Source organism: Staurois parvus, unplaced genomic scaffold (genome assembly GCF_062004578.1).
Source record: "Staurois parvus isolate SC_StPar_1 unplaced genomic scaffold, SC_StPar_1.0 ptg000448l, whole genome shotgun sequence".
Classification (NCBI taxonomy): Eukaryota; Metazoa; Chordata; class Amphibia; order Anura; family Ranidae; genus Staurois; species Staurois parvus.
Window position 1 is genome coordinate 3,873,989 of NW_028318244.1, and position 13,299 is coordinate 3,887,287.

Consider the following 13,299-nt stretch of genomic DNA (forward strand, 5'->3'; position numbering starts at 1 on the left):
GAAATGAAAAGTATAGTAAATATGTCCAACACGTTTCGGGGCAAGTGTCTCCTTCTTCAGGGTTTAAACTAATGGTGCCAGTCCAGCAACATGGTGGGCACAAGAATATGCTGATACCATGGCTTTTTAGTTTGTTTGTTTGTTTTTTTTCATTTTAATGAATCGAAATGATCCAGAAATGATCACAATGCCATACCTTTAAGCCCTGAAGAAGGAGAAGGTCCTACCCCGAAACGTGTTGGATATCTTCTAAGAGCTGTGTTCAGACTAACAGTACATTTCAGATATAAAGTCATTAACCAGAGTGTGCTGTCTCTCTCCACAGGTGACATACCTCATTCTGTAGACCTCGCAGAGAACCAATCAACAACCTCATCAATATGACACTAGCAGGTACGTCCCCCCAGGTACTCGTGATATATGGGAGGCGCTGAATGGCACGGCTACTTTCTTAAAGAGTTGTAGGACCTCAGCTCTGTACGGATAATGGACGTGAAAAGCATTGCCTTCCTTCATTACTCGGATTTAAAACGGTTTCCTCATGGGAGGGGCTATTGGAGAAGGGGGCAGGGAAATGGGAGTGAAAGTTCCTGCAGGGCAGTGATTAGAGCTGATCGCCAGCTACATATATTAAAAAATGTAGACAGTTTGACCCCTTAACACCACCTTTTGTCAGCCTGTTAATGCCCAAGAATGACAAGGCTTCTGTATCACATGACTGCGTTGATTGGCTCTCACAGTGGTCACATGCCTCTCACAGCTGTCATTCGGTAGCCTTGACTCATGCAATCAGCACAAAACCTCAGGCCGCTGGGGATGCACATGTTGAATGGCTCAGTGTTAACGCCCACCTTTCTTGCCGCTGCATATATGCGTTATGTGGTTGGCAAAACATACGTTCCCCCCCCCTCCCCCAGGTCAAATGCTTTTTATTCATTCTAAACACTTTGATTCAGGAAAATACCAAATTATCACCACTAGATGGAGTTATAAATTAAAGTAGATAAGTATTTAGGTATATAACCGTCAGCTCCATCTAGTGGCCATAATGTGGTATTTTCCTGAATTTCTCCTTGTTCTTTGTGAAGGAATAACATTCGCACTGGAGAAAAAAAGCCTAATTCTGTTTGATTTTTTTCCCCCCATTTGCACAGAGCAAATGAACATGCACTTTTGCTGCACAAGTAGCTAAAAAAATTTTTTTGTTATAAATACATCCTTATGTATCTACCAAAAGTGTTAGACCAACCTAAACCTTTCCTACAAGCCCTAAATGAATGGATATTGATATTATGGGTTATTAGATGGCGGTTTAACCAGTTTTTATTGTGAATTCATTGTCAATGGTCCATGTCCCTGGGGGGTGTGGCGGGGGTGGGGGTGGGGCATGTTCCTTGCCTACATACTTTGTGTTAAAGGTGTCCCTCTTTGCCACCTTAGAAAATTGGGATTTTGTGGTGTGGGGTGAGCTGAGAGCAAGGGAACCCTTGGTCTTCATAAATCAAAGAATTGTGGGTTAAAGAGGAACAGTTCAGGTGAAAATAGTGGTTACACAGCAATGTGACTTGGCCCCTAGGTCAGGGGAAGGCAGACTTTGGCCCTCCAGCAGAACTACATGTCCCATGAGGCATTGCAATACTCTGGCAGCCACAAGCATGACACCCAGAGGCATGATAGGACTTCTGCTACAGCTGGAGGGTCATAGTTTGACTACTCCTTCCTTAGATTCAACATCAGAGACACAGTAATGGATGTATTGCCAATGTCTGTAGACACGAATCAGCACAATCTTCATCCACTGATTTGCAAATTGTCATCCTCTTCAATTACTGCCAGCTTTGAGTTCTGAGCCCCCGAAATTCGTTGGAATTCTATCTTGTCATGTACAATGAAGACTTACCAGACTCTCATACCTTCTACATTCTTCAAAAGAGAGGGTAGATCTTCTCTGGTCTAGCGACAGCAGTCTTTGGAGGGTTTTCCCTTCACCATAAGGAGATTTCCTTCAACTTCTTGCCCTGCTTCAAGGACCGGAGGTGAAAGAAAGTCTCCCCCCACCAGAAAAAAACACTCACTCCTTAGTCTATCCAAAAAAAGGGGGCCTTTTATACATTTGAGCATGATTCCTATGTGACCATAACAACTTCGATAACGAAATACCCTAACATTTCTGATTTCTCCCACAGCCTACAAAGAAAAGATGAAGGAGCTCCCGCTCGTGTCCCTCTTCTGTTCCTGTTTTTTCTCTGATCCTTCAAAGAAACAGACCTACAAATATGATGGTAAGAACACTGTCTTGACTCCATGACAATTTTTCCTTTGAATGAAAAAAAGAGTAGACATTTTTGTAGGGTTTTATTTTCTGTCTGTGACCCCATTAGGGAACTTTTCACTCACTTCCTGTCCCTGTGACAACCTGTGACACAAAGACAAGAAATGAAGAGTGATGTTGCCACCTGGGCAGGAATTTGTAGACAGTAATAGTAACCTGACAGAAATGTAAACCCTTCCACAATTTATGAAAATTCAACATCTTGTTTCAGTCTGTGTCCCTTACAAGTGAGAGTTCCCATTCCTTCATGGAGACATAAAAAATATATGTTTTAGCTGGTAATTGTACACTATATGGGCACCTGACCATCCAATCTAAACACGTATATACTTGTTGGATATCCCATTCAAAAACCATGGGCATTAATTTGAAGTTGGTCCCCCACAGCTGTCATTCTTCTTTGAAGGCTTTCCACAAGATTTTGGAGGGTGTTTGTGGGAATGTGTACCTATTCATTAAAAAAAACCCAAAACATTTGTGAGGTCAAGTACTGATGTTAGATAAGTTCTGGCTTACAATTGGTGTTCCAACTCATTAAAAAGGTCTTCAGTAGGGTTGAGATCAAGTACCGATGTTGGATGAGAAAACTTGTTTCTCAAATGGTGTTCCAATTTATTCCAAAGATGTTCAGTACGGTTGTGTTAAAGTACTAATGTTGGACAAGAAGAACTGGCTCACAACTTGTGTTCCAATTCATCCCAAAAGTGTTCAGCAGGGTGAGGTCTGGTATAGATGTTGGATGAGAAGACCAGGTTTACAATTGGTGCTCTAATCCATTACACAGGTCTTCAGTAGTGTTGAGGTAAAGTACAGATGTTGGATGAGAAGACCAGGCTTACAATTGGTGCTCTAATCCATTACATAGGTCTTCAGTAGTGTTGAGGTAAAGTACAGATGTTGGATGAGAAGACCAGGCTTACAATTGGTGTTCCAATCCATTACACAGGTCTTCAGTAGTGTTGAGGTAAATTACAGATGTTGGATGAGAAGACCAGGCTTACAATTGGTGTTCTAATCCATTACACAGGTCTTCAGTAGTGTGGAGGTTAATTACAGATGTTGGATGAGAAGACCGGGCTTACAATTGGTGTTCTAATCCATTACATAGGTCTTCAGTAGTGTGGAGGTAAATTACAGATGTTGGATGAGAAGACCAGGCTTACAATTGGTGCTCAAATCCATTACACAGGTCTTCAGTAGTGTTGAGGTAAATTACAGATGTTGGATGAGAAGACCAGGCTTACAATTGGTGTTCCAATCCATTACACAGGTCTTCAGTAGTGTTGAGGTAAATTACAGATGTTGATTGAGAAGATCAGGCTTACAATTGGTGTTCCAATCCATTACACAGGTCTTCAGTAGTGTTGAGGTAAATTACAGATGTTGGATGAGAAGACCAGGCTTACAATTGCTGTTCCAATCCATTTCACAGGTCTTCAGTAGTGTTGAGGCAAATTACAGATGTTGGATGAGAAGACCAGGCTTACAATTGGTGTTCTAATCCATTACACAGGTCTTCAGTAGTGTTGTGGTAAATTACAGATGTTGGATGAGAAGACCAGGCTTACAATTGGTGTTCCAATCCATTACACAGGTCTTCAGTAGTGTTGAGGTAAATTACAGATGTTGGATGAGAAGATCAGGCTTACAATTGGTGTTTCAATCCATTACACAGGTCTTCAGTAATGTTGAGGTAATGTCAGGGCTCCGGGTATGACCAGAGGTGTGTGGACTGACACAGGGAAACGCAGGCTCAAGTATGGCGTAACAATATAATTTATTAAGGGTTATACACAAATATAACGCACAATATAGCAAAACCAAACCTCCAACTGATAACGGAATGTACACAGATAAGAGCAGTCAGTGCTGGTGAGGTGGAGTGGTCAGGCGGGCCGGGTCAGGAATCATCGGGCAGACAAGACACAAAGGAGTAGGCAGAGCGTAGTCAGACGGCCCGGGTCAGGAACAATCAGGCAGACAAGGTACCAAAGGAGCAGGCTGGAGAGTGGTCAGGAATAGCCGAGGTCAGGACAGGCGGAGTTCATTCAGGGTCAGGATCAAGCAGAATCAGGAATCAGGCAGGAAGCAGACAGGATGCAGGTACAGGGGCTCATGGGAAACATACACCAAGGCACTGACTGCAGGTCTGGCCATTCCTTAAATACACCTCCTGCAGTCAGCCTCAGGTGATGGCTGACTGCAGGAGTGAGCTTCTGTTTGCTGAGAGCACCCGCTGGCCAGCCCTGGTACTGCAGCCCACAAGGCAGGTGAGTCCCATTGGCAAGTCCATTCCTGACAGGTAAATTACAGATGTTGGATGAGAAGTCCAGGCTTACAATTGGTGTTGCAACTCATTAAAAAGGTCTTCTCTACGGTTGAGGTCAAGTACCGATGTTGGATGAGAAGACCTGTCTCCAATGTTGTTCCAATTCATCTCAAACGTATTTAGTAGGGTTTGAAGTCAGGGTTCTGTGTGGGGTGCTCGAGTTCCACCACACTAAACTGGTCAAACCATGAAGCTGGCTTTGTACACAGGGGCACAGTCATGCAAGAACAAAAGAGGGTCTTCACCAACTGTTACCACAAGGTAGGAAGATCACACTTGTCTATAATGTCTTTGTATGCTGTAGTATTAACAGTACCCTTTACTGGAAACTCCTGAACTTAGTTGTTTGGAGAGGGGTCTACATGCTTTGCCAAATAGGTAGGTGTGATGGTCAGGTGTCAACAAACTTTTAGCCATATAGGGTATGCCAACATTCAAAAAGGTATCCTAAACTGTGTTATTCTTGTAAAAGAATTACCCATTGTAAAAATGATTATGTTTTTGAGAATGTGTGACTGCCTATCACAAATACACCATTCAAAACTATCCTGTTGATTCATACAATTTAAGTTTTTTATTCTCCATCCACAGCAGATACAGTGGACCTCACGTGGTGTGTCATCTCAGACATGGAAGTCATAGAATTAAACAAACGAACTTCAGGCCAAGCTTTTGAGGTCATCCTAAAGCCTCCTTGCTTTGATTGTGTCCCAGAGTTAAATGCCTCACTCCCCCAACGCCGGGACCCATCACTGGAAGAGATCCAGAAAAGACTTGAAGCTGCTGAAGAAAGACGCAAGGTAAGTGAGAATGGGTTCACAAATATATTCATGTTGGTCAAAAATGTAAAACGGGTTCAACAGGTTTTTTTTTCAAATTGTATCTATTAGGTTAGGCTCCCAAAAGTAAACATGACCCATGGATATTTGGGGTCCAAGGACAGAAAGGTTGCGTTTCTAGAGGTCTTTATTCAGTTTTCATAGACCCTGTTCATTTGGTGGCACTTTACAGCCTTTAATATCAGTCCCTGCCCCAGAAGAGCTTACAGTATTGTTTCCCTATTGCAGTTATGATAGACAATAGACTATCCCTAGTGCCAACTATTGAATAAAGGTGCAGTTTGGGTGTTGGTTGATTGCCTACTGCCAGACTATGGTAAGGAACAAGGGCAACCTGATAAACCAACAAAAACATGGTTTGGGTTAGGGTTAGGAACCCAGAATCCTAGCACTTCAAATCAGCAGTCCAAACGACTGCAAAATGCTGAATTTTTTACCAGCATGGCCGTCATTTAGCTATCCTGCCATTATGTTTCATGTAATTCTCCAACAACATGACATGCAACTAGACCATAGGTCCACCCATAACTGACTGGCTACTAAAAACATTATGACATTTTGATTTCCCTATCCTTCAGGAAAGATAAACATCTTTAAATAAGGCCAGAAGACTGACTTTCATGATCACACTTGATCGTTCAACATGGCCAACCCACTATCCTTATCACCTCAGCTAAGAAGCTCTCACAAGCTCTTCCTGGCATGTACAACCTTCTCCATGCTTAACAGTCCATAAGCCAGTTACAAAAGGCCCATTTGTTTGGGTCCTGACTGAGAAGATTCACTTTATTTCTATTCATCCAATTGACCAGAGTCATCGGAGTCAAAAAAGAAAATCTAAAAATTTGAGTTGTCACTAGAACCAGAACCTGTTCTGGTGACCACTGTCTAAGCAAAGATGTGCAGTACTTTAGAGCAGCGGTCTCCAAACTTTCTAAACAAAGGGCCGGTGTAACATCCTTCAGACTTTAGCGGGGTTGGACTGTGGCCAGTAGGAGCAGAAAATGTCCTGGCCTCTGTAGCAATGCCACATCATTGGTGTCAACGAGAGGAATAGTGCCCTTGCATTGGTGTACGTGAGAGGAATAGTGCCCCATCATTGCTGTCAACGAGAGGAATAGTACCCCATCATTGGTGTCCATGAGAGGAATAATGCTCCATCATTGGTATCAGTGAGAGGAATAGTGCCCCATCATTGTTTACGTGAGAGGAATAGTGCCCCATCATTGGTATCAGTGAGAGGAATAGTGCCCCATCATTGGTATCAGTGAGAGGAATAGTGCCCCATCATTGGTATCTGTGGGAGGAATAGTGCCCCATCATTGGTATCAGTGGGAGGAATAGTGCTCCATCATTGGTGTCAGTGGGAGGAATTGTGCCCCATCATTGGTATCAGTGGGAGGAATAGTGCTCCATCATTGGTGTACGTGAGAGGAATAGTGCCCCATCATTGGTATCTGTGGGAGGAATAGTGCCCCATCATTGGTATCAGTGAGAGGAATAGTGCCCCATCATTGGTATCTGTGGGAGGAATAGTGCCCCATCATTGGTATCAGTGGGAGGAATAGTGCTCCATCATTGGTGTCAGTGGGAGGAATTGTGCCCCATCATTGGTGTACGTGAGAGGAATAGTGCCCCATCATTGGTATCAGTGAGAGGAATAGTGCCCCATCATTGGTATCAGTGAGAGGAATAGTGCCCCATCATTGGTATCTGTGGGAGGAATAGTGCCCCATCATTGGTATCAGTGGGAGGAATAGTGCTCCATCATTGGTGTCAGTGGGAGGAATTGTGCCCCATCATTGGTATCAGTGGGAGGAATAGTGCCCCATCATTGGTGTCCATGAGAGGAATAGTGCCCCATCATTGGTATCAGTTGGAGGAATAGTGCTCCATCATTGGTGTCAGTGGGAGGAATAGTGTCCCATCATTGGTGTACGTGAGAGGAATAGTGCCCCATCATTGGTGTACGTGAGAGGAATAGTGCCCCATCATTGGTGTACGTGAGAGGAATAGTGCCCCATCATTGGTGCATGTGAGATGATTAGTGCCCTTGCATTGGTGTACGTTAGAGGAATAGTGCCCCATCATTGGTGTATGTGAGATGAATAGTGCCCTTGCATTGATGTACGTGAGATGATTAGTGCCCCATCATTGGTGTACGTGAGATGAATAATGCCCTTGCATTGGTGTACATGAGAGGACTAGTGCCCCTGCATTGGTGTACATGAGAGGAATAGCACCCCTGCATTGGTGTACATGAGAGGAATAGCGCCCCTGCATTGGTGTACGTGCGAGGAATAGCAACCTATCATTGGTGTTGGTGGGAGGAATAGTGCCCCATCATTGCTATCAGTGGGAGGAATAGTGCCCATCATTGGTATCAGTGGGAGGAATAGTGTCCCATCATTGGTATCAGTGGGAGGAATAGTGCCCATCATTGGTATCAGTGGGAGGAATAGTGCCCCATCATTGGTATCAGTGGGAGGAATAGTGCCCCATCATTGGTATCAGTGGGAGGAATAGTGCCCCATCATTGGTATCAGTGGGAGGAATAGTGCCCCATCATTGGTATCAGTGGGAGGAATAGTGCCCATCATTAGTATCATTTGAAGGATTAGTGTCCCATCATTGGTGTCAGTGGCAGGAATTATGCCGCATTGTTAATGTCAGAGGGAGGAATAATGCCTCAGAGGGTAGATAAAGTCAAGCAAAGGGCCACATCTTTAGAGACCTCCCTTTACTTTATGTTGTATTATAGACACAACACAGTGAGTGTTTGTGATACTTTTTTATTATTTCCTTGTTCAATTTTCAAGAAAAGCTTTCCAAGGTTTACCCCCTTTTTCTCATTCCAAGAAAGAATACTGCTTAGACCTTGAACTAGGAGGCAAGCAAATGTTTGTCATGAAAGGGCAAATTTAAAAAAGTATCATGGGCAGTACTCATGAGTGTTGTTGCAAAAGTGCACTAATACAGCTACAACCAGGGGTGTATTTACCACAAGGCAAACAAGGCATTTGCCTAGGGTGGCATTTTTCGGGGGTGGGGGGCAGTACTGCCCCTTGGAAGAAGGCATGGAAGAAGGGAAACACGAGGCATGGGGACCTGGTGGGTTCCATAAGATGCTTTGGGTTTCATGTCGGTGTATGTACAGCCCGACTTGCGTTCCTGCGGATGTCCGGAGCTGTGAAGGTGAGTGTCTTTCTCTCTCTCACCATAGGGGATGGTGGCTGGTATATGGGGGGCAGTGGTAGTGGAAGGCTCAGGTGGAGGGCAGGGCTGTTCTTGGTCAATGTTAGGCTCTTCCTGATGGGGGGGGGCACCAATTTTTTTGTTGCCTAGGGCAGCACAAAACCTAAATACACCACTGGCTACAACCACTGCAAGTGTTATAGATACTAATCCCATTTGATTTTTCTTTAGTGTCAAGAAGCCGAGCTCCTCAAACACCTGGCAGAGAAAAGGGAACACGAGCGTGAAGTTATTCAGAAAGCCATCGAAGAGAACAACAATTTCAGCAAAATGGCCAAAGAGAAGCTGATACAGAAAATGGAAGTCAACAAGGAGAACAGGGAGGCCCATCTAGCCGCTATGCTCGAGCGTCTGCAGGAGAAGGTTAGTTAAAGGTTAGTTAAAGTGGTGTCTTGCGTTCTAAACTTTTTATTTAAAATTTCATTTCTTCATGCTCACCTCTGAGAACATAAAAGTGATGCTGTCGTTGCCAAAAAAAAAAATCTTCGTAGCAGGTCCCTGAAAAAGAAGAGGTATTATACTGTACTTACCTACAGGGATGAACTCAGGTGTTTTCAGATTCTAGTCCTAACCCACCTAAGCAAGCCCACCAGAAAGCTGTGACCTATACTAGGCCAATGATCAGTGGCCAAGTCATCCCTACAGCAAGACTTATACACTCTGCAGAAGATTGGCCTAGTACAGGTGGCATCTTTTGGTCGGCTGGCTGGAAGGTCCGAACATGGCTGAGCTCATCACTACTTCTCTTACTTGTGCTTCAACTTCTGTCAGACTCTTCATAATTCAACATTTCTTAGAGTGTCCCCTTCCCTGTGTCACGATTCCATCAGTTGAGTCTTAGGTCACACTTGTGTCCTGGAGGAGGATGTCCAGAGGATGAAACCACAGCATGATGAAGGGGACACGGTCATCCAATGGTTCACACTCAACATTTCTCATTCAACATTTCTTGGAGTGTCCCCTTCCCTGTGTCACGATTCCATCAGTTGAATCTTAGGTCACACTTGTGTCCTGGAGGAGGATGTCCAGAGGATGAAACCACAGCGTGATGATGGGAACACGGTCATCCAATGGTTCACACTCAACATTTCTCATTCAACATTTCTTGGAGTGTCCCCTTCCCTATGTCACGATTCCATCAGTTGAGTCTTAGGTCACACTTGTGTCCTGGAGGAGGATGTCCAGAGGATGAAACCACAGCGTGATGAAGGGAACACGGTCATCCAATGGTTCTTGCAGTGTCGAATGCTGAAGGGTCTGATGGAGACTGCAGCAATAAATTGGACCAACCATCAAGATTATTTTGGCAATTACATTGTTGTTTTGAAATATTTATAGTGTCATCCTTTTCTGGTCTGCAATGGAGCTATGCTTTCCAGTTAAGGCAACCAAATTCTTGGCAATACTACGGTGTCACCAAGAATCTCATCTATGATCTTATGTGTTGTTTCTATATTGCCACAAGTGGCATTGCCAGACTGGCTTCAATGACCTCCTCTAGTCAACCAGCAATGCGCAGTGCTGAGGTTGATCTGGGATGTTTCAAGACCGCAGTAGTAAGATTAGGAAACCACGGAAGCAAACAAAAGTTGCAAGCTCAGCCAAGGCTAGGTGGCCAACTGGAGCTATGCTTTCCAGTTAAGGCAACCAAATTCTTGGCAATACTACGGTGTCACCAAGAATCTCATCTATGATCTTATGTGTTGTTTCTATATTGCCACAAGTGGCATTGCCAGACTGGCTTCAATGACCTCCTCTAGTCAACCAGCAATGCGCAGTGCTGAGGTTGATCTGGGATGTTTCAAGACCGCAGTAGTAAGATTAGGAAACCACGGAAGCAAACAAAAGTTGCAAGCTCAGCCAAGGCTAGGTGGGGCTCTCCTGTAGGAGAATCCCATGGGAGGGGGAGAACTTGACCATAAGACCATGTGCTGTCCCCCTCAAGACTTTCAGAGCAAGTCCAAGAGCCTACACCTTACTAATGGTGTTGGAGCAAGAACCTGTACAGAGATATGGCTGAAGGAGGTTACAGGAATTTGGTAGCACTAAGATTCAGCTTTTTATGCTCTTGGTTACGATACCCAGGACCATTTGGAAACTCGGGGACTGCCCGAGGGCCCGGGGTCAGTAGGGGGCCCCATGAGATGCCCCTGGTATCTTTTTCATAGGTTTTTTGAGTTTAGGCAAGGACACAGGGGCCCCATGATCCCCTATTGCCTGGGGGCCCCATGAGTTGTCAGTCCGCCCCTGCCCAGGACATTAATAAATGTCATCCAAATGGAGGTTACATGCACTTTAAGCAGGGTAATCACATTCCCTAATGTACAGGTTGCCACTAGAGGGAGCAGTTACAATACTGACTATAAAATATAATAATTAAATTATGAAATGTGAAGCATGTAAAAGGTATAGAAGAATCAAGAACATATTATAGTCATGCAAAATGTGATACTCCCATCCCCCTCTAATCATCAGCGACTTGTCTCCTCTACAGGATAAGCATGCAGAAGAAGTTAGGAAAAACAAAGAGATGAAGGAAGAAGCTTCCAGGTAGAAGGTGGTGGCGTTATACAATTTGGACTGAGGACTCCACGGGGTGCCTGAACTGCCCAGCACAATATTAAGCAACCGAGACTCTTTTATTGCTTTTTTTTTTCTTTTCCTTTCTTTGTTTGTGAATGTTAAAGAGATGACCGGCAAAAAAAAAAAAAAATGTCGCCTTTTTTTCAGAGAAGCTTAGGGATGGGAATTTGGGAGGATGTAACGGGAGGGGTCGACCATCTCATCCGCAAAGACCTAAAGAATCGTACCCTAGGAACCCAGGCTCTGATGTCCTGCCACCTTGTCACTACGCATACCATACTAAAAAGAAAATTAAAATTAAATAAGCCAGCTTGCCGCGATGGGAGCCGCGAATGGCGGTTTCCTGCTGCCGCAGAGCACATGAGTTAACCGTTCTCTATACCTGCTCTTGGAAAGGCTGTTTAATGGCACTGATTTTATATGTCTACCATTGTACTGTCAATACATATTGAATTTCCCATTTACCTATCTGCCTCTGCGTCTCATTATTTACTTGCCTGTTCATTTTATATAAAGCTCAAAGGAGCATTTTGTTTAAATCAATTAAAGCTGAATTGTAATCTGTTGATATTTTGCCTTCCCTGGTTTCTCTCACCACATCCCCCCAATCAAAGTGCTAATTCCATTTTTAGTTTTTCATTACATACATTACATACGGTTTTCATTACATACATTATTTTAGAAGCCACGATGTCATCACTGGGTCCCTGTGATTCTCCATGCAGTGCAGGCAGATTGTGGCTGGTGGGAGGGGCTGGCAGGGTGTTGTACATGCCTTCGTGAAAACATCACAGCCCTCAGCCTGGATGCAAGTATCAAAGTGCCTTGATGGGTGGGTGTTAGTCTAGAGGAGTGGACGTTCCATTTGTACAAAATTTGTACAACCGCCACATGTGCTACTGAGCCTCCACGATTGAAAAGACTGAAATTCATTGAATGAAAGGGACAAGACAGGGACTTTACAATAATATGTTACGTGTGGCACAACCAGGGGCGGACTGACTATTCGGGCACTGCCCGAGGGCCCGGGGTCAGTAGGGGGCCCCATGAGATGCCCCTGGTACCTTTCATTGGCTTTTTCATAGGATTGTTTGGGTGTGGGCAAGGACACAGGGGCCCCATGTTCCCCTATTGCCCAGAGGCCCCATGAGTTGTCAGTCCGCCCCTGGGCACAACTGATGTTAACATACACAAAATCACCCTACTTTGTGCTTTTTATACAAGATGTGGTATTTTAAAAAAATATATATATTTTTGTTAATTGTATATAATTCTTTGAATTAATTCTATTATATAATAATAATACAATTTTTTTACACTTTTAAAATGTTTTAATTTTAATTATCTATTATATAATATTAATAATAAGAAGATTTTTTTAAGCTTTTCACAATTTTTAATTTTAATCTATTATATAATAATGATTTTTTAAGCTTTTAAAAAAAAAATATTTTAATGTTAACAATTACGTAATAACATTTTTTGACACTTTTAAAATGTTTTAATTTTAATAATCTATGATATCATTTTATATATTAATTTATTTTTAAATTATTATTTATTAAGCTTTTTTTTAAAAATGTTAATTTTAATTCTAATAATCTATTATATATTAATAATATAATTTTTTTTTACCCTTTTACATTTTTTTTATTTTAATTCTAATCATTTAACTTTTAATTTTGTAACTTTTTTTAAACTTTATTGCTATCACAAGGGGGCTAACAAGTCCCCTGTATGGTAACATTGGCAGGTGACAAGTCCTCTTTATGAAGACATTGGAGTCTGTTAGACCCCCTCCCCCCAATGTCTCCCCTGTCTTCTAATGCAGCTATTCAAGCACAGATTATACTTGAATAGCTGCATCCTCGGCTACACAAGCCAAGGAATTACAGCTGTAACCCCAGAAGTGATGTACTACACATCACTTCCAGGAGGTATCAGGGAACTGAAGTTTTCAG

At 43.1% G+C, this 13,299-nt stretch overlaps 1 protein-coding gene across 2 annotated transcripts in view; it reads left to right on the forward strand.

Annotated features, from left to right (window-relative positions):
* Positions 1-11,802, forward strand: part of LOC149453564 (stathmin-4) — a 28,771-nt gene extending 16,969 nt beyond the window's left edge. The window contains exons 2-6 of one of the 2 annotated variants that reach the window (XM_089688182.1): positions 326-393; positions 2,187-2,282; positions 5,253-5,461; positions 8,927-9,129; positions 11,250-11,802. In XM_089688182.1, the coding sequence (XP_089544308.1) occupies positions 381-393; positions 2,187-2,282; positions 5,253-5,461; positions 8,927-9,127 (519 nt within the window). In that variant the 5' untranslated portion in view covers positions 326-380 and the 3' untranslated portion in view covers positions 9,128-9,129; positions 11,250-11,802. The remainder of the gene's footprint in view (positions 1-325; positions 394-2,186; positions 2,283-5,252; positions 5,462-8,926; positions 9,130-11,249) is intronic. The other variant, XM_089688181.1, reaches the window with a different exon arrangement.
* The last annotated feature ends 1,497 nt before the right edge of the window (positions 11,803-13,299 follow it).